Source organism: Dermacentor albipictus, chromosome 2 (assembly GCF_038994185.2).
Source record: "Dermacentor albipictus isolate Rhodes 1998 colony chromosome 2, USDA_Dalb.pri_finalv2, whole genome shotgun sequence".
NCBI classification, from domain to species: domain Eukaryota; kingdom Metazoa; phylum Arthropoda; class Arachnida; order Ixodida; family Ixodidae; genus Dermacentor; species Dermacentor albipictus.
The window spans coordinates 83410611-83431680 of NC_091822.1; the positions used below are offsets into that span (position 1 = coordinate 83410611).

The window sequence follows — 21070 nt, forward strand, 5'->3', positions numbered from 1 at the left end:
GGGAGTGGGGGTATTGATAGATGTTCCCTTATTTTCCTTGGGATGTCTCTCCGCACTCCGTGCTGTGCTTCGTAGGTTATTCCGATGTCATCTAAGATGTGTCTCCCCGTCAAACTCTGCGTAAGCCTTTCATACTGCGCTACTCTCTGTGCCTCAATAAGTTCGTCTAATGTATTGTGCACGCCGAGCGCCAAGAATTTCTCGTTTGACGTATTTGCGGGAAGTCCCAAGGCTTGCTTATAGGCCCTTCTAATAAGAAGCTGCCAAGCGTTTCCGAACGCTCATCTGATGGGGAGCACCATGTAATGACGTTGCGGGTGTCCCACTTCTATTGTGCTCGAGATGATACCAAAGGGAGATCATCGGCCTTTGTGAGTGGCAAAAGAAATAAATAAGCAGATTTCGCTTACCGTTCAGTATCTCGCTTCGCTCAGACCAGCGCATGAACCGCGATGTGGTACGCACGCAGCTACTCGGGAGAAACGCTATTTGCGCACACAGCCCTCACGCCATCCTGGGAACGTAGAATGCTGCCAGGGCCCTGCGGCGCGGTCGATTGAGTGGAGCGTGACAGTCCATCCTCACTGCTTCGTCACTTTTTGCAGCCATGTGACCATCTCTGGTGACCTCGTAACATTCACGTCGATAGCCATACAAAATCATGGTGGTGGTGACGGCGCCAATGGTAACGGTGCGATCGATCTTTGCGAGTCCGTGCAAATGTAATTGCAGAAAGTACTACGAAGGACCTTGTGGCGACAGTGCAGCACTTGCCTGCAAACTGCGGCAAAAGTTCCATATAGAGACTTCCGAAACATCAAATGCAGTGCTACAGCCGCATTCACTCGCATGTGGAAGGTGGAAAGGAACTGATGCAGCACAGATTATGTTCATAATTTGTGCTTCCACGAGCGTTTTGAGCAGCACTGATAATTTAGGTTGTCTACTTTGTGATAAAGATATATTCAGCGTTTTTTCGTAAACTAAATACAGCGTAGCCCGATCACACATATCTTTTCTGCAGGCGCTGATACATCCTGCGCTTCAGAAGGGTCGATGGCTCATTTATACACCTTCGGCATTCTGTCCCTTCTGCGGACAGCATATACGCACAGAACCGGTAAGCTCTAATTCACAAATATGTTCACACATAGATGCAAGATGTACTTTATTCCCCGTATATCCTGAGAATTTCGCCTTAATTGATTACATTTAATAAGTTCACTTTTGTTTGCTAAAGTGTTCATAGAAAAGTAGAGAGCTTGAGTGATTTTTTGGGCTCTCAACTCTACTTATGCAAAAGTGACCTGATGCCAGATTAAACACCATTATATCTTATACAGGCATGCATGCTTATTTTATAAAGAAAATGTGCTTAGTCACTATAATGAAGTCAACATGAAACTAGGATATATAGTGTTGTTAGCTGGTTGGAGGAGTGTGGTCTTAGATGAATTTGTTATAAACCTTTAAGGACGAGGAGTGTAAACTGTGCAAAATATTCCGAGACGAACTATATTCGTCGAAAAGAAAGAAAAAAAATGGCTGTGGCTTAGGTAAGGTTAAGCCCAGGATGCGAAGCATACTAGCCTTTATTTTAGTTGTTGAACCACTGTTTAGCTTGGTGAACTGCTGTTGCTTGGCTATATTTGGTTCGGCTAGACGAAGAAACAACTCATGCGTTACTCTGCTTCGCCTTGGACGCCCCGCATTGGACGCGGTGAGCGTCGAGCAACGCAGCGTTCGGCGCGGCAACGAAATGTGCGCGTGAGCAAGCGACGCACCCCTGAGCCTTAGAAACAGCTCGTTTCTAAGGCAACACCGCATTCACTAGAGGCGCTTTTGTACCGCTTTGAAGCATCGTACTTGTGGCTCAGTGGTAGCGTCTCCGTCTCACACTCCGGAGACCCTGGTTCGATTGCCACCCAGCCCATCTTGCAAGCGTTGAGCCAAAGCCACTTCTCCTCTGTCGTGACGTCACGGTGTCACGTGGTATTCAAGGCGACACCGCCGCGCCTGAGGAGCTGGGTTCAGCTCTCGTAATATGCTTCGCATAAAAAAAAGTTTTGCGGCAATGCTTGAGGCGCTATACCTCAAGCCGCTTAAAGCATCGTCTGGAATTTGTAAACATCGCTTTCGTCATCTGTAAAAAAAAATGTACTTGACAGTCACTTCAGTGTACGCGAAAGAGAGTGAAGGCGAAAGCCTGCACTCAAGTGACATTCATTTAATTACTTGGTATTCTCATCTCAATCCGTCGTTACTTCTTGTTCCTCGTTTTCTCTCACCAAAGCTCGTGTGTTCGAGTGCCTTAATGGGCGTTGCATTAATTAACTTTGCCTTATTTAATATCAAAGGTCATGGGCTTGACACCCACCAAATGTCATGTGTTTGTGGTGCCTTACTTAAGTTGATAATAATTACCTGTGCTTTAATTACCTTCGCCTTAACCCCAAACGTCCTAAATTCGACTTCCACATAATCTCGAGATTTCAACTCCCGCTAAAAGTGGTGAGTTTGAGTACCCCCCCCCCCCTTTTTTTTGGCTTGATGAGCGGCACCGGAGCCAGCTGTGAAAGACGACGAAGACGAATGCGCGAGCAGTGGCATGAGCGCGTGCCTTCGCGAGGCAAGCTCAAGCGACTTTCTGTACCGCACGCGGCGTTTTCTGGACCATCGGCTGTATGAGCCACTTAAGGCTTTTGCCTTAGCAGGCGTGCATGAAATTTCCCTTACACTACCTGTGTGATACCACTGCAGCTGAGCACCTTGCATCTGGGTCTGCTCTGACCGTGCTTTCAAGGAAAAGGGTGTCGCTAGCCGAACATCCCTACCTTCTCGTGTGTTTCTTGTACAATTCAGCAAACAGCACTTAACGCCTGTGCAATCAGCGTTAGTAGTTAACATATAGTCCTAATCTTTGTACGCAATATCGAAACTCAGCAGCAAAAAATATTTTCGGGTGTATTGCCTGCAGGCAATACTTGTCTACACACGGCAGATTTAATGCAACCATTTCAAAAATAAATATTTTTTACAATAGATCACTAAAATACATCGTTTCTGTGGTCTCAAAGAAAGCAGTCATCTTTAATAAGCAAGTCGGGAATTTATCTACCGAATTTTGTTTGTATATGACCTAATGAATGTTGTGGACTTCGTAATACAATGACAAGCTTCGACACTCTCGAGCTCCCCATGCCTAAATTCACTAGCTTTACATAGTTAAAATAGGTAGATTCATGGAGTCTTATGTTTACAGTTGTTTTGCCAAAGGCTTATGCTAATTTTTTTCTCTGTGAGGTGGCTTAACACTTTGCGATTTGAATAAGCTTGACTAATAAAATTTTGGCGCATGATGCCTCTTTTCGGTTCTTCTTTTCTGTTATTATGCTTGGATAAGCTGCCTTTTGTTTCGTTTAGTAAGATGGATAACTTGTCTATAAGGGTCATACCCATTACTTGGACATTTAGGGGGTCTACATCCGAGTATCTACCTGCCCTACGCTTCGGCAGCGTAGAATTTGGGACGACTTCGGCGTATTTCCTTTATAGCTTTGTAAATAGGGTTTTTCGTAGTATGATGTTGGCACCGCCGTTGATGAGGCAGGCCCTCTGTTAAAGCTTTCTTGGTTTTAAGCGCAATAAGGCGTTTCCGTGTTCCCGTCTAGGGAGGCCTCGCTGCAACCAAAAGGGAATCGGGTTAACAGTCCCGAGCCCGGCTACGGAGATCGGTCCTTCGGGACCCAGTGCAGCAAGCTAAACCAGCTCGGAGACGCCGATGGGAGCCTCCGCAAGAGTTTTCTTTTCTGTGTAAGGAAATATAGTCCCTAGAATAGGTTCACCCCGAGATAGGGACGGCGGCTCTGTAACGCAGTGCGGCTCCTGCGCTGTCCGGTGCGCTCCTGTCGGCCCTTGATTTCCAAGTGAGGGAGTGTGATTTTCGGGCCGAAACGTACGCACATCCGCAGCAGGTCTCCAAGGTGAACAGCCTCTAGTCGATAAACCAATGTAGGCAAGAGAAGTCGGCAAAACGGATCCGTAGCCTTGGAAAAAGGATGGACTCTGATGGTTGAGCCAGGGCTTTGGGCAGCACGCGCGCTACACTGAAGGAAGCAGCGTGTCTTTAGCCCTGCCTGAAAAGACTGGGTAAGCCGTGGAACTTCATTCCTGATTGGAATAGAGGCTTGCAATTGTTCATCTTGAACGAGGGATTTCCAGTAAGCTCGAGTCATAAGCTCGCGTTGATTACGTCCCTGCCCTTTGTACACATCGTCCGTCGCTATTACCGATTGAATGATTACATTACAACATGATTATAACATGTTTTACAACTGGTGTCCATAACGAGTAATGCAGTGTCAATTACAATATTTTCTGTCGTCTGCACATTGGTAGTGGTAGTATATCGGGCACTGCGGGGCTGCGAATCCTGCGAGCTACACTTGGAAAACGATGACTCCTCATAGTTGCCATGTCGCTGTTGGTCGACGATTTCAAGGTTGCTCTCACGACCGCGCGATCATGAGCGCATTCCTGATTACTCGCCGATTGTAAAATGCATGGCCCCTTATACCATGCCTTCTTCGGAAAAATGAAATATAAAGGTGCTTATTAGCCACCAGCGATTGGGCCGAAGTCAGCGCAGGGCACGGACTATCGGAACGAGCGGCGCTTCCCGAGAACAGCGCTGGAGAGCTTGACCCTCTAGAAAGCGCTGGAAAGAGAGTGGCTGGGCCCTCACAACGACTTGAGTAGCTGAGTGGTGCAGCCGCCAGGACTTGTTGGGGCGGCGCAACAACGTCAAAGTAGCTTTGTGGCGCAGCCGCAAGAAGATGTTGGCTCTGGTATGGCAAGACCTAGGCGATTGCCTGCACGATTTCTGTAAAGCGGGGAATGAGGCTAATTCATGGACGTTCATGACTGTATTGCGCTTAGCGTTACACTGACGGAAAAACTAATGGACGAACATAAAGGAACGAGACGTGCACTTACTTGGTGCGAACTGCTAAATCGTTTCTTACTGTTAGTGAGCTCGCTCAAAAAAAGGTCATGTATGGGGGGGGGGGGGGGTAATGGGGAGAAATATAGGATGTGACAAGGTGACGAGATGTGATGATGCGCTGGGCACGAACAGCAGTGTTCACTTGTACCCGTTGACCCAGGCAAACTCGACCTCAGCTTCGATGACCATGGTCGACGGAGCGCTTACACGCTTTTCTTTTTCGTTTGCTATCGCGGATGTTTCCCCAGATGTCGCTCTATTTTCGTTTTTGCTGTGCCAGTGGCTTTGGTGTTTTCTAGTAGCGGAGATCATTTGCAATGTTCGCTAGTTGCTAGGTGCTGTCTGGAGCTGGCGCGTGTATTTGCACTGGCGTAATCTCTCCTTTAGACAGCGTCCGGTTTTCCGAATATGCACTTTCGCGCTATCTAGTAATGTGGTAAACCACGCAAGAAGCGCATTCCACGTACTTTTTGACGTGGTGAGTCTGAAAGAATGTAGCACTTGACTGTTTCTGCCTTGGTACCTGCGTTTACACTTCTTGCACATGCTATTTAGTTTTTGCGGAGCAGATAACAGAACTTGAACGTCATGACGGTGGGCTGTATCTTTCTACAGCGGAGCTGTATATGACTAGGTTCTAACAATTTTTGCGTCCGTCTATCGAGTCGCATGGACAGAGAAAATAAAAGGTCATAGTTTATCCATCAATCGTTGTGCCGCATTTTCTTTTGACGTATTCATCGTCATTGCGACGTTATCAGCAGTTTCACTTAGGACTTGCTATGGGTAGGACGCGCGCAGTTCGCTCTAAACAAGAACGTGCCCTCCATGAGCGCCGCAGTGTATAACAGCACGAATGGCCGCGAAAGTGACGGCAAGTCGCCGCCACCAAACGCTCAGCGGCTGGCGGGTCGGGGCCATCCAGTAGCTGTTCTGTTACCGACGAAGTACAGAGTGCCTGGCCAAGGTGGATTTGGCCTGGCCCGTCTGGAGCGTCGGCGGCAACAGTATAGCGACAATTTGCGGCCAGGACTCACGGAGTCGCCAGCCGTCGGAAGCCACTCTCTTGGGTAGTATGAGAGATAACGCGACGCGCTCCACATAAGTTTGTATGTCGGCGCACGACACAAGTACCACGCTGGACATTTGCGTAAGTACTCTCGAAACGACAGGGTTTCTTTAATGTCAAAAAATATTAATCTTGGGTAAAGAGCACAGAATGGCTTAAAGATGCTAGCTCTTTACCGAAAACAAGCAGTGAACGCCTCCTCTGCGCGTGGTCGCCGCGATGGAGTTCTCCGAACCGGTTTCTTGCGTGAAAAGTAGGCAGTCGCTTAGTGAAAATTATGTGAAATGTGCTCTTATAGTAGGCCCTCGGTATAACGAGACGGAGCCCTACGGAATAAAGCCTCAATGCAGCGGTCACCGGTTTCGCAGCGTCAGACTGCGCTTCTTGATACCTGTGCGGTCACAATGATTTGCGTTCACGATTTGCAAGTTGCGAGCGTGTTTTCGCACCGTGCTGAGTGCTTTAGGCCGCAGAATATGAGCATTTGCGTGGACGCAGTCAGAGCTGTTTAAAATTATTTCATTCTAACTAGGGACTTCGACGCCTACGACGACTTGTGATGTGCCGTTGCGACTATTCAACCTCATCTTTTTTGTTTATTTTTTTCACTTTTCATTAGCATTGTTTCCCTAGTTGCACCGCACTGAATGTTTATCGGCCTTCTCAGCGAATAATTTCCCGCTCCTTTTTCTTAATCCAGTACACATTCATTGTTTGGTGCTGAGACAAACATGAGCATATGCCATACCCTTTTACAGTGTGCTTCTTACCGTTCTAATTACATCCCAGTGAACAATGCCAACATCTAGAATCAACAACTTTATAGATCTAGCCTCCTCTCATTAGCCGGGCAATGCGCACGGGCGAGCGTCTCGAGGTGAGCTTTCTGCAGGAAAATTGATAGTGTAACCACTGATTGTCGAACCCACGATCTTTGGTGTTATTTCAAGCAAAGTAATTAAGTTACTCGAACCCACAATCTCTGGTGGGAGTCGTACCCTCGATCAGTGGTGGAACCAAAATTGAATGGCAGAAAATTGATGATACCACCATCGATGGCCGCACCCACGATTTTGGTGTGAATAAAGGCGAAACGAAATAAGACAGAGGTAATTAGGAAATAGTTAATAAAGGCACGCGAACCCATGGCCTTTGCTGGGAGAAAAAATTGCAAGTAAAACTCAGTCAAATAAGGATGTCGAGTAACTCTGAGTGTCTTGTGAGCGTGCAGGCTCTCGTCTTGATACTCGTTAGTACACGCTAAAGTTACTGTGAACGTTAGATTTTTTTCTTGTTATTTCAAGATTTGTTTCTCAAGGAATAAAAATATTGGTTAAGAAAAGAAATTTCTTTTCTGCTGTTTCTAGTTTTCTCACTGTCTGTTGTTCGTGTCTGGCTTTCCTGGGGAGGTATTCTGTAAGAGTCCACCTAGTGGACAAGTCCGTTTCGTCTGCTGTTGAAGTTCTGATTGGCTGCGCTGGGCTGCGCATCCGCTCCAGCGAGACGCCATAGCCAACCAGAACTTCAGCAGCAGAAGTAATGGATATGTCCACTAGGTGGACTCTTACAGATTACCTCCCCTGGTCTTGCAAACAAATGATTGTTTAAGACCTCCCTGTGTAAACCGCCCTCTAATTCCTCCAATAGCACTGCTAGACTCGCCTCACTAGATAACGTTCTAGCGTTAAACGTTGCCAGGTTCATATTCCAATGGCGGCCTGCCCGGCCTGCATGCTCACTGACCTGGAGAGGCAAAGCAGAAGAGTGGGTCTAAAAATTAATCTGCAGAAAACTAAGGTAATGCTTAACAGTCTCGGTGGAGAACAGCAATTTACAATAGGCAGCGAGGCACTGGAAGTCGTAAGGGAATACACCTACTTGGGGCAGGTAGTGACGGCGGATCCGGATCATGAGAAGGAAATAATCAGAAGAATAAGAATGGGCTGGGGAGCATTTGGCAGGCATTCTCAGATCATGAACAGCAGGTTGCCATTATCCCTCAAGAGAAAAGTATATAATAGCTGTCTTACCAGCACTCACCTATGGGGCAGAAACCTGGAGGCTTACGAAAAGGGTTCTACTCAAATTGAGGACGACGAAACGAGCTATGGAAAGAAGAATGATAGGTGTAACGTTAAGGGATAAGAAAAGAACAGATTGGGTGAGGGAACAAACGCGAGTTAATGACATCTTAGATGAAATCAAGAAAAAGAAATGGGCATGGGCAGGACATGTAATGAGGAGGGAAGATAACCGATGGTCATTAAGGGTTACGGACTGGATCCCAAGGGAAGGGAAGCGTAGCAGGGGGCGGCAGAAAGTTAGGTGGGCGGATGAGATTAAGAAGTTTGCAGGCACGGCATGGCCACAATTAGTACATGACCGGGGTTGTTGGAGAAGTATGGGAGAGGCCTTTGCCCTGCAGTGGGCGTAACCAAGCTGATGATGATGATGATGATGATGATGTGTAAACCGCCAGGCATACGTGCGCACCACTTGGCTCATAAACACAAGAGCAGAAGCTCCACACGTGCGTGCGCGGTTGCGCAGCTTTGGCTGTGCTGCGACAGGATTTTGTGGTCAGGTATGGTTCTTATGTTATGCTGTTAAGATTTACCAGCGATAGTGGCACCAATATTTTAGTCCCCGCTCGACCAGCAATCGTCTAATGAACGCCGCTTCGTGACCACCACTCGCGGTGGCGAGAGTGTTCAGAGCAGTATTCTACTGATACGTAGCTACTGGCGACAAGCGGGAAGGTTGCGGCTTACTTGCGGCCCGTAACGCTGCGAGGCTTGTGCTGCGCCAGCCGGATCGCCATTTCCTCCACATTTCGACGCGCGCGCCGTCGGCTGCTCTCATCGGAGCATGCACAGAACGATCCCGAACCAGAGCGCCACTTTGAACAGGTGCCTGCGACTAGAGGGATCTCCGACCATCGGCGAAGCAGCGTGGGCGCCCTTATAGGGCACAGATCCTGCGGCTTGCATCGATATTGTCCTTCGTAACTGAGCGAACGCGCAGCGCAGCGCAGCGGGGCAGAAAAGATGGCGATAGCGACGAAAGCGCAAGGAAGAGGAGTGTATATATCAGCGTGAGAAGAAATGTGTAGTGCCTCGTCGGCAATGGCTACGAGATGACACCAGAGAAGTGCACGTCTACTGTATGGAAACAAAGTGCTGCATGAGTCGTGGTCTGTGGTGGCTACATTGAATCGCGCTCAGTCATCACCTCGGTGCTGTCACTCGCGATCTCCCGATTAGCCAGGCAGTCGCACCAAACTTCGCTCCGCTTGTAACATGCCGTGCCAGACAGATAGTACGCGCCAGCTTATATATTGGGAAAGGCAACGCGTATAGAGCACATACTTCAGCAAACAGTGCAAAAACAGGGCACATGAACGGAGCATGCGACACAGGCAATATGTTTGTGTGCCTGTGTTTTGTGCGCCTGTGGGCACCTGTGCCGTGCTTTCCTCTCCCGTGGCCCATTTTTGCGCTGTTTGCTGAAGGATGTGTTTGTACCAACGAGCCCGGCTAACCACTATGTTGAACATATAGAGCTGCGCCCAAATTCAGCAATAGATGGCATCGCAATTGCTCGTGGAATTTTTCTTCGCGCAATGCATTGCGGGTAGGCGCAGTCGGCGTGAGCAACACACGCATGGATTAAGAGCCATCGTCACGGCGGGCACGTCGGAGCGCGTTGACCGCGTCCGGTTACGTTGGCTGCGCCAGTGCGTCCACCTTTAGACGTTGTTCTCACCAATGTGACGTAGCGTGTGAATGCGCACGTGCTCACGCTACGTCGGACTATATACGCGACTTTAGGCGGCTATAGGAGCATCCCGAATCTTCAAGCAAGAGCTTTTGCGAATACTTACTTAGCTCCTTGTTTTCCCTCATTTCCCTGCGGCATACAAGCCACCTGCGGTGTGAGTGGTTAGCTAAATCAGAAACCTCATTCGTATTTTGTTGATAATCTAGGGTTCAATTTTGTGGGATGTGTAGCCAAACTTCTAAGCTTGTTTTTAATGTATGGTTTTTGCGATAGCTTACTCAAGTAGATGTTCTAGAGCGTCATAAGGTTATTCTACTAAAGACGTCGAATCTATTCTGCGGTCGTGGAATGACTACACGGGCCACTGTTTTCGCCATAAAGTATGGAGAAAATGGATTGAATAATCTGGCTCATGTGCAAGAAAGGTTAAATGAACAAGGTTAACTATTAAATCGCCACTTATGACGCTTTGAAAGATTCTGCTAATATTTCGAAGCCGCGGTATACACTCATTATACACAATGTTCCCCATTATCTGTAGGGAAGTGTATGAGGCACTCGGTTAGCAATCTGTGATTATGTGTCCAGTGCGTGTGCCATTACAGGTGTAATATATGGCGGAAGTGAAAGATTACTGGTCGAAATATGAGCTTCGGAGTTCTATACCCAATACCTTGTTCTGTCTATATTTAGGCGTTAAACATGGTGCGTATAGTGTTAGCTCACTGTCTTCAAAGATCTGAGAGTGGTAGCGGCTTCATACTTGGTTGAAATACGGGGAACATTGCGCCTAATGTACCTATTATGTTTCATGTGCACTTGTGTACCATCGTTATTACGGCATCACAAAAGCGATATACGTTGGCTTTCATTCTGCCGTCACGCGTGTTCTGAGTCATATACAGGCAACGTTTCAATGCGCGCAGTATAATTAACAGGCTATTTAAGTTGTTTACTTAAGCAGTCTACAGAAATTGTGTCGCTAAAAGTTGCGCTCTGATTCTGGAAGATCACACAAGTCTGGTGTACTTGTTTTACATAATTTGTTGTTTTTGTTCTTAAAGAGCTACAAGTAGGACTTTAGTTGTGAAGTTTTCAGACAAAGCTGGTTTCGTGCCTTGCTTTTCTATGTTCTTTAACTGGCTGTGATTTCGTGCTCTATATCTCGACAGTACATTCTTGAGTACGTTTGTGCTGGTAAAAGGAACACAGTAATTTCCAGCTGCCGAACGCATTGCAGAGCAGCGCTACTGGAGTCTAGCGATGGTTGACTGAAGCTGTGCTCATCCTCTACATATGAAAACGCTCTGAATGTTATGGCTGTAATGGTATACTTCTCTCCTGGAAAGGAATCTGCTCAGACACATTACCTGTATTTATTACAGACTGCCGGCCATTGTGCTTTCAAGACGTGTGTCCTGCAAACAAGGACCGGGTTTTAAACACGTATATTAGTAAAGCAGGACCAGATCCAGGTGAGTGTCTGCGTCATGCAAAAAAAGCGAAGTCAGGCATGATAATGAGAGACCTTGAAACTAATGGGTTTTACTAACCACAAAAAATACTTATTTTGCCTTAATGTCTCAGGTAAGCTCACCATAGAGAAAAAAAACATGCCCATATAGAGAAAGAGAGAATGCTTGAGCGTATGAACAGCGGGTACTCTGAGACTAAAAGGCACTTGTCTCGATTTGTAGACGTAAGAATTTCACTCCGAATGTTATCATCTGTCCACTATGTTCATAGAATTGAGCAACACCCACTTTATTTCATTGGTATAAACTAAGTCGCTGAGGCTTTTCCAAAAGTAACAAGGGCAGGATAAGAAGACAGGCTTAATATGTCTCTGGTAAAGCATATTATTTGTACAAATTTCCGTTTGGTACTTCTTATATTAGTTTCAGTCATTTGAGTACCTGGATTTAGTCGATGTTTCTCAGAATTATTTTAATAAAGAATATAGGGGATAAAGTAGGCTTTCCAATGCGGCCACAATCTGCATTTGCGTGAGAGTTCCACATAAACGCTTCCTTATTTGTCTTGAAGAGGCCTTGAACCACCCTTCGTACTTGGTAAAAAAATCACCGCCCAAATACTCCGTACCAATAGTTAGCCAGCGAAGCTGCAAAGTGCGGCCCAAAAGTTTAACACTCGGTTAATCCCGACTGTTCCTTAAACTACTGCCGGATCCTCGGTACGCAGTTGCTCCTTACCCTCGGCTGTATGAGCCTGTTCTCGTCCGGGCTGCAGCATCGGCTCGGCGTAGACGAACTCGTTCTCAGTTCTGCTCGCGGCGTTGCCGATCGAGAACTCACTGCTCTTAAGGAGCACCTATGGCGCGTGCCCTACCCATTTCGTAGCCAGAGAGGAGCTGCTGCGCGCGCGCTTGGCTACTACGGAGGGTAACGACGTCACTACTGGTGCAACTAATCCATCACCACATTCACAGCACAAAGCCTTTTCATTCCGTTCCATAACGTCATGTTACCTGGCCCCACTGCCATAGAGTCTAATGTGGATGCCGCCGAGTAGGTAACAGTGATTTTGATGTCACCGCTTTCATCATGCCAGCCTTGTCAATGAAAATTTTGTGCCAGGTAGCGTGATGTCATGGATCAGAGTAAACAGGCCGTGTGCTATGTATGTGGTGTTGGCTAATCGCGCGCCTCTCTCTCTTTCTATTTTTTCGCGCATGCGCATGTGGTTGCGCCTAAGGTGTTTTCGCCGTACAAGCGACCACCAGATGAGCGGACGGATGAATACAGAATTCGTTTTTAGAAGAACGCATTCCACGGATAGCATGCGCTGCTGTGAAGATCTCAGCCAAACTTTGCAGTCGTGCGCTGTGCGTGGAGCTCAAAAGCTCCCTGCTAATTTTTCTCAACCATTATCTTTTAAATAGAGGCCTCCTCCTCTCCCGTTTCCAAGATGTCGGCGGCTTACATACGTCATCATATGCAGTAATCTTATGCATAGACGGCAATTAGCTATTAGCTGAGATAAATCAAGAAGGCACTTCAGATCGATTAGCTTCATGCTGCTGTTACTGTGTGTATTAATTGACGCAGTTTAGTAAACAGGCTTAATTACTCGAAAATATTCGCTGAGAATTTCCATAAAAATTGCCCACTACCGGAAGAATCCGACCGTTGTGTGCTAACGCTCGATCGCGTCCACTCACCGTCGGAGTGATGCTTTCGCCACACTCCTTGTCGTTGTCGTAGCCGTTGGATCTCGCTAATTTTGACTGGTATTGAACGTTCAACTAGCCTGTAACCACGCTAAACTTATGCTATGGTTGCAATTATGCTACGCCTACCCTACCTCACGAGAAATGGCGGTTTCCACCTACAAGAAACGTGCGCCAGTGCGCGCTCACTTCCGGTCGATTACTGATAGCGCTTGAGCCCCAGAGCGGGTTCTGTGTCAGTAGGCGTTTAGTGTGTTGTGACACCACGGACCCGTGCACATTGGGGTAGGAACCTCCCGCGAGCCAAGTGTGGCGTAGCTGTGTCCGGGCAAAAGCGGATCCTGATGCTTGAGCCAATGCCGGGTGTTAGGACTTTTATGGCCCTTGGCGGAGGTGCAACACGTAGATGGTACCCGCTTCATGTAGGTGGTACCCGCGGCATGACCAGCCCGGGGACAATCGGTATAGTTGCCTTTTCCTATTCTTCTCTTCAGTCTTCGCCTTACTCTCCGACTTTCATTGTCTTCTGTCTTCTTTTGACTTCCTTTTACTTCCCATTTTCCAGGCAGTGAGGGTCAACTTGATGTTATGTGACCAATTTGCATTTTTTTATATTATGTTATAGTGGCAAAATACCTTCGGCCTGCGCAGAATAGAATATTTTTTCTGGTTTGGCTCCAACGTGAGCGATGTACATTTCAGCCGTATAGAGCAAAGCACTTCTACCACATGTAAGGAGCCACTTTATTCCAGCCGAGCTCGAGCTACTGCCACGAAGATCCAGCTGTGCTGCGGGTGATATACATATGAAGATGTACGACGGGTGGTGAAATGCAAAGATGATGAAGTTGAAAGTAAGGCATGTGTTGCGCTCGCAACATTAATTATGGTTTCAAATTTACCCCCATTCCCTGCTTCCTACCAAGCAAGTAATGAGTAATGAGGTTCCAATGAGGATATTTAGGTATTATTTATTTTATCATTGAGTAGTTCCGCAGACAAGAAGGCCAGCAGGCTAGACACATGTAAGGGCAGTAACGATAACGTCCTTGGCGCGAGCTATTCGCAAAGGCAGCCAGTCAGCCATAACGGTTGGGAAAGTCTGAGAGGGTTCGCAAAAAAAAGTAAGAAAAGGAAAGCTCCGCTTTAGAAGTGTGCCGCTTCAAATGACCGTTCAAGAGAGCTCTGTAGCGAGAGGGGGAGGATCAGGATCGCTGTAACGTCACGTTCTTCCAAGCTGTTTCTATTACATTTTTACCATTAGCACCCCACGATTGGTCCACATTTTTGTGGGGCCACACCCACTTCGCCGTTTTCGCGGCACATCACGACAACAGCGAAAATGCCCCATCTGATATCACGCGTACGCATTGGCTGTGCATGATTAGACCGAACACAAGGAAAATAACTATTTCACATTCTACCCTTTCTTTTTTTGAGATTATTCGTGGTAATGCGCAAACGTTTTCGGGCTGCGCAAATTTCGCCTGTCTGTCATAGGACGTAACAAAGCCGCGAAAACTCACCACGCGAAAGTGACGTGTACGCATTCATGATGCAATCATATGCCGGAGAAAACTGAATCTCTTGCGGAATAGCCAGAGACAGTCGTGTTCCGAAATGAAATTTCGGAAAAGAAGCTTGGTGCTCGCCAATTTCTCTGGCGCTGGATACTCGGAGGTGCGTGACGCCTCCCAGTGCGTGACAGTATAACGTTGTCTAGTGCTTTCGGCACGTATCTGCAAACACTACTAACTCTTCTTCGCTAATGGTGCGTTTTGGCGGCGTTTTGAACCTTCCGAGGGGTTACACCCCGCTGATATTTTCGAGCAGCCACCGCAAACTACAGCCGAAGCCGAACTACAGACGTCTACAAACTACAGACGAATACAGCCGAAGCAGAAGAAGTGGCCGTGGCCCTCGCACTCGCACAACCGGGAATGAGGACCGTGGTCGCAGACTCCCAGACCGCCTACACAAACTACCGCAAGGGGAACATCTCTCCCACGGCACTAGCGATCCTCAACAAATGCAAATCACCGGGAAGGGCCGTTGAGCTCGTGTGGGCCCCGTATCACTCGCAAGTGGAAGGCAACGCACTCGCCGACCACTATGCCAGAGAACTGTCAATCCAGGCCGAGGACGAGCCAGAGCTACCGCACCCCGTGACAAGCTACAAAGAAATCACGCAAATGTACAGAAGCGGCAGATTTAGGCTTCCCCGTCCGCATCCGCAACTCAGGCGAATGCAGCAAACGATCGTGCGACGCACGCAAGCGGGGTCGCTAGCGCATCCCTTGCTCTTGCACAAGATGTTCCCAACAGAGCATGACACTTCATGCCCTTTTTGCAGACGGTCAAAAAGCACTCTAGCGCACATCCTTGCAGAGTGCACTAAGCTCCAGAACCCCCCACCATCCCTACCCCCCACCCTCCCCAGCCCCAACTCCCCCGAGCGATGGGAGACCTTGTTGTCCAGCGCCGACCTACCGACCCAGCTCGCGCTGGCGGCTAGGGGCCAGGAACTGCTGGACGCATATGGGACCTGAGAAAAAGGTTCCACCCCATCTGGTGCCAGCACGCACCAACCGTCACTAAGGGCTCAGTACAAAAGCTGATTCTCTCTCTCTCTGGTGTCACGGTTTTATTCACATTTGCCGGTGAATGTGCACTCGTCTTTTGACGTCTTGAGGAGGGTAAGTGCGCCTGCGAGAACTGGAAATAAATCTGTTGTTCAAAGTGAGCGCTATGTGCTTATCGAGCTGGCTTTCTGTGTCGCTTTTATTCTGCCATCGCTACAAGAAAGTATAAGGCTCCCTATACTGGTTGTTTCAGGCGAACACTTTCAAAAAATTTTAAAGGTTGCCTGCGACAGGTAGCACGATTCTATTCCATGAGCTAGTCTACTCGAAGAGGCGGATATTACTTGCTCAAAAAGGTTGAAATGCATAATCTACTAGTTAACCAACATTGACTAATTAAGTTTTTAGCCAATTTTCTTGTGGCTTACGTTGCAATTTACAAATTCTAGCCCTGGAGTTCGCAAGGCGGATCCACTTGGTAGGAATTTTCAGGGTGACACCACTTTTGCTATAATAATTCCCTAATTTCGCGGAGAAAGGCACTGGCGTTCCAGTTGTCATTGTGATTTCATGCACAAAACGGCGTTTTATGAAGTACCTAAGTAGAACGCCAATGCATTTCTCCGCAAAGTTCGGGAAATAATATAGCAAGTTCGGGAAATAATATAGCAAACTGGTGTCATCCTGAGAATTCGTTCCAAGCGCATCCGCCTTGCGAACTCCACGGCTATAATTTGTAAACAGCAATACGGGCCATAATGTAATCAGTTAAATACTGATATAGTGGTTTTCGGCTAATTATTTCATTATGAATTTCTACCTCTTTAAGTAATGTCCACCATTCGAGTAGACCAGCTCATTAATTATAATTGTGCTATCTGCCTCAGGCAATTTTTAAACATTTTTGAGAGTGCCCGCTGAAACCCCTGTATACAAACCTATACATCTACCTCATCTATTATATTTTTCAAATAAAAAAAATTCATTCAGTGAACCGGCCTGTGCGTCCTAATGGTCTTCATAGACTTCCCACAACCGTTTTAACGTGCGATTAACTACGCAGAATCAGTGGCGATATCTAGGCAACCGAAAATAAGAACAAGGGAACAACAAGTAAAGAAAAAAGCAGTGGCAGGAAAAAGCAACTCATTCGAATGAGAATGTGAAATTAATTTAATGAATGTCTCGTTAGCGCACAGGCTTTCGCCTTGATCACCTTTAGCGTATGCTAAAAATACTGTCAACATTTTTAAACAAACTTTGTCACTTTATATGCCTCTCTGTTGCAAGTCATTAGATGCTTACTCACGCCCTAATAGTTACAAACAAATTATCAGGCTTATTAGCCCTTCAATTTGCCATATCACCCTATCTGAATAATTATTTTTGTGCAGATCTTCCCGATTCATGCGCGAAGGTGTTGTGCCCACGCATCATGAGCTTGACCGACAACAAGTGGCTTTGCCGTGATGACATTGATCCAGATGTGAAGTCAATTGGTCAGTACTACTTTAAGAGAACGGGGAATCGGGCGAGTTGCAATCGGCTTATTATTATTTCAGCACAAACTCCTAAGACGAATTGGAGTCACGAAAGGACAGTGCATGATCATGTCATGTAATGTCTCGTCTGAGTGTTCGTATATTGCGTTGTAATAATTATGAACACAACTCTGTTTTCTGTGACAGCTTAATGTGGTATGATTTGCAGAAGCATGCCGCGCCGTAATGATTGAGGAAAAGTGCAATATTTCCAGAACTTTGAGCCAGCACCATGGTACTCGGATTTTAGGGCAGTAGCGCCTGCGACCAACGTGGTTGTGTGCTTTTTTACTGACTGCAGAGACTAACTCTTCGTAAGTTCAAGTTTTCTAAGGAAGCCACGCCATGCTGCACCACGCCACGTGAATGTTTAACTCTCTTGAGCGCCTATGGGAATTCGCTCAATTTGATGCACAATTTTTACGCACTGTTAAACATTTCCATTAGAATTCTTCTACTAGTAGCGTCATGCACAGTCTGCATTGATAATCGAACGTTTTTCAAGTATGGGACAGGGTGACAGAGGTAAATGTGTGGAATACTATTACTTTCACAGCAAGTATTCTTGAAGCTAGCCTCCAGTTCTCCTAGTATTTCTTCAAAAAAGAAAAGGCGCCAAATGTGCGCTGTGAAAGCGGCAATAGAAAAATGTTGTGCAAATATACGCCTGTGTCTCTCACATCGGTGTGTTGTAAAATATTTGAGCATATAGTGGCAAAATACATCAGACAATTCTTGGAACAAGATGACTTATTATGTCCGTTTCAGCATGGATTCCGCAGTGGGCTTTCAACTGTAACGCAGTTGATCGCAATGATTCATGATTTCTTTGTTGCTATAGGTGCTTGTGTACAAGTCGATGTTATATGCATAGATATTGCGAATGCTTTTGAGAAAGGTTCACACAGTAAACTGTTTTTCAAGCTTCGCAATGTCGGTCTTAGTGCGGATGTTCTCGAATGGATAGGAGCGTATTTAAATGATCGTCAACAAGCAGTCAGAGTGGCAGATACTATGTTGGGAAATTGTTAGGTGTATTCGGACGTGCCGCAGGGTTCCCTACTAGGGCCAACACTTTTTCTGCTATACATTGATGATATCTCAGCGGTTGTCCAATCACCTGTAAAAATTAAGCTTTCCGCAGATGATTGCCTAATTTATGGTCCGGTAACATGCAGGGAAGGTCAATTTAAAATCAACCAGTGCCTTCAAAACTTAAGTTTGTGGTGTTAAAAATGGGGTATGGAAATTAATTTTTAAAGAACTACTTACGCACACATAACAAAAAGAAAGGAAGTGATCTGGTTCGCATTTATTATTGCTGATAATACACTGGTAAAAGTACGTCGTTTCAAATATTTGGGTATAACCAAAACAGATAACTTGAACTGGCGTCCTAATGTTGAAAATATTTGTCAATCAACATAGCACGAGTTGTGCTACCTGCAAAGCAAATTGCGCCAGGCGACAAAAGAAGTCAAGTTGATTGCATACGAGATATATACCCGTCCGAGCCTAGAATACGCTGGTGCTGAGTGGAGCCCCCATCAAAAGGTTTTAAAACATAAACTAGAATGAATTCAAAGGATGTCAGTTGGGTTTATCTGCTCCAAATATCGACGACGTGACTCGGTAATTGAAGTGTTAAAAATATGTAACTTCGAACCACAGGAATCGAGAAGGCAGAAGGAGCGATTAAAATCGCTTTTTCAAGTTCTACACGCAGAAGTGAATATAAACAAGGATGATTATCTAACGCTCTTTCACAAAAGGTTACCACGAACAACACGCAGTACATTCGTGCAATCAAAAAGACTTATTCCGCTTTTCCTTCTTTCCTGACGCTATTAAAATGTGGAATGAATTACCCAGTGATGTAATACAAAGAAATGCTATGAGTTGTTTCGAGGTTGGTTTTTATAAGTATTTCGCTCAAACTGTATAGCTTATTATTTGTTCCTTGCATGCAGTTGTTTTGTTTCTTTGACAAATGTTATATATGTTACAAATGTTCTCCAACAAATGATCTTCGATGTTTGTTCTATGTACAATTCAATTACTGACCCTCCCTGTAACGACCCTCAAGTGATGGTTAACAGTATGACCAAATAAATAAATAAAATCTTGACATTATGTCACTTCCAGCCACTGCATGCCACCATTGTAACACCGGATGGAAACGTTGTTTGCTGCCACAGCCTATTAAATATAAGAAGCGTTGTTATATGGCACGCACATAATCTAATTACACTGAACTTTGACTGCTGCACATGTAAACTCGTTCGGTAATTCCGTGAAACACAAATACGCTGGAGTTGTAGGATGTTATTCAAGAAACTTAGCGCACATATTTTACACCCGAATGGTTTCTCGGTTAATACGACTGCAATTTTTTTCTTTTATGTGAGTAGGGGCAATGCCACCATTCCCGGTTGAAATACTTCTCTTGATCTTCACGTTTCTGGGAACGTGTACAATTTATTCACGACAGTGGTCACATTCTCACCACATAAAAGGCAAACGTCCCCTATATTGAATTAACGAAAAAAACACAGACAAGTCAGATTCATTTAACAGCGAATCTCATAATTCAGTAACAGTAGTCACCTCCCACAGGAACGTACCGCGCCCAATCAGACTAGCAATATTTGATAAATGAGTGCTACAGAAGCTTTTATGGACTGTATTCTTGGCACACTGAGCATGTCACCGTTCTGAGTTACTCTAACAGAACAAATTGGGAGTTACAAAACAGCTTGGTGCCATGAGTATCCAAACCAATAGATTTCATTGGTATTTATTTTGAGTATACACCCTTTCATTGAGCGAGGAGGCAAGGTTTCCTGCGCGCCCTTTCCTCCTCTCTATATTGTGCGGCTCTGCTTGAAGGTGTTGCCATCATGTTCCGCGCAACAATTTGGAGATGTTCAGCTCGTTGTCCATAGAATTTACATGATGCGAGTTTGTACGACGCTGTCGAACAACCGTTCGGTAGCCTTTCGGTGCAGCGATAACAACAATGTGTGTAAATGTTTATTGGCTGCGCAAACATGCTATGCGCGTCAGCCGCGGCGTATATAGGTGCTGTGAACTGTTTAGGTTTTATCGTTTTTTCTTACTTAGCGAAGAGCAGTGGCGTCTGTGTGCATTACTAAAACATACATTCTCGCTATCTCAACGCTTGCCGTAACAACTAAAACACAGGGGTACTCGTGTAAGGCCAACTTAATTCAATCCGGAAAAATGCCTAACCAATCGTTATCAAATAATACCGTCAGCTATCGGTACCTTTCTGACGCTTTGAAAGCATAATAGACCTGAAATCACTACGCTATGACTACGTTAGCATGCTGTACGAGGCCGATGGCGCTCAATACAGCGATGTCTGCGGTTGGCAAGCCAGCATGACACACATAAGATTCCACCTTCGGGTTTGCCTTTATGCCTTGTAAAGCAGTAATATCCAAATGTATATTGTGAGGAAATTTGTGAGCACAAAAGTTCCGCGACACGAGTGAGTGCGTCTTAGAGGTCGGGTCAAACAAGACCGAAGAATGAAGCGTCACAAGAAAAACTAGAAGGAAGCAAAAAATAAAATCAGTTTTCATCCTCATACCTCGCAAACCAAAACAACAAATAATCACTGCCTAGCGCCGCAATAATACCTCGCTGGCAATGCCGCATGCTTGGACCATGTGCTACATAGAACAAACGGATCTATAACCAATGGTACCTACTGCTGCTTCGGGCGCTCGCACAGTGCGCAGCTGGTCGCTCGACCATTACGGAAGTGTGATGCACACTTTACGGTATGTTGTTGTTACTAATCAAACCTATTTCGGTAGTGGGCCGAATCTTTGTCGAAGAAAATAAGTATTCAGGCAATGTTTCTATAACTAACAT

At 46.0% G+C, this 21070-nt stretch overlaps 1 protein-coding gene across 1 annotated transcript in view; it reads left to right on the top strand.

Annotated features, from left to right (window-relative positions):
* The window catches only part of LOC135895855 (uncharacterized), a 56760-nt gene that overhangs the window by 15813 nt on the left and 19877 nt on the right, over positions 1-21070 (top strand). The window contains exons 2-4 of the mRNA XM_070532955.1: positions 1025-1120; positions 11240-11329; positions 17021-17125. Coding sequence (XP_070389056.1) covers positions 1057-1120; positions 11240-11329; positions 17021-17125 — 259 coding nt within the window. The 5' untranslated portion in view covers positions 1025-1056. The remainder of the gene's footprint in view (positions 1-1024; positions 1121-11239; positions 11330-17020; positions 17126-21070) is intronic.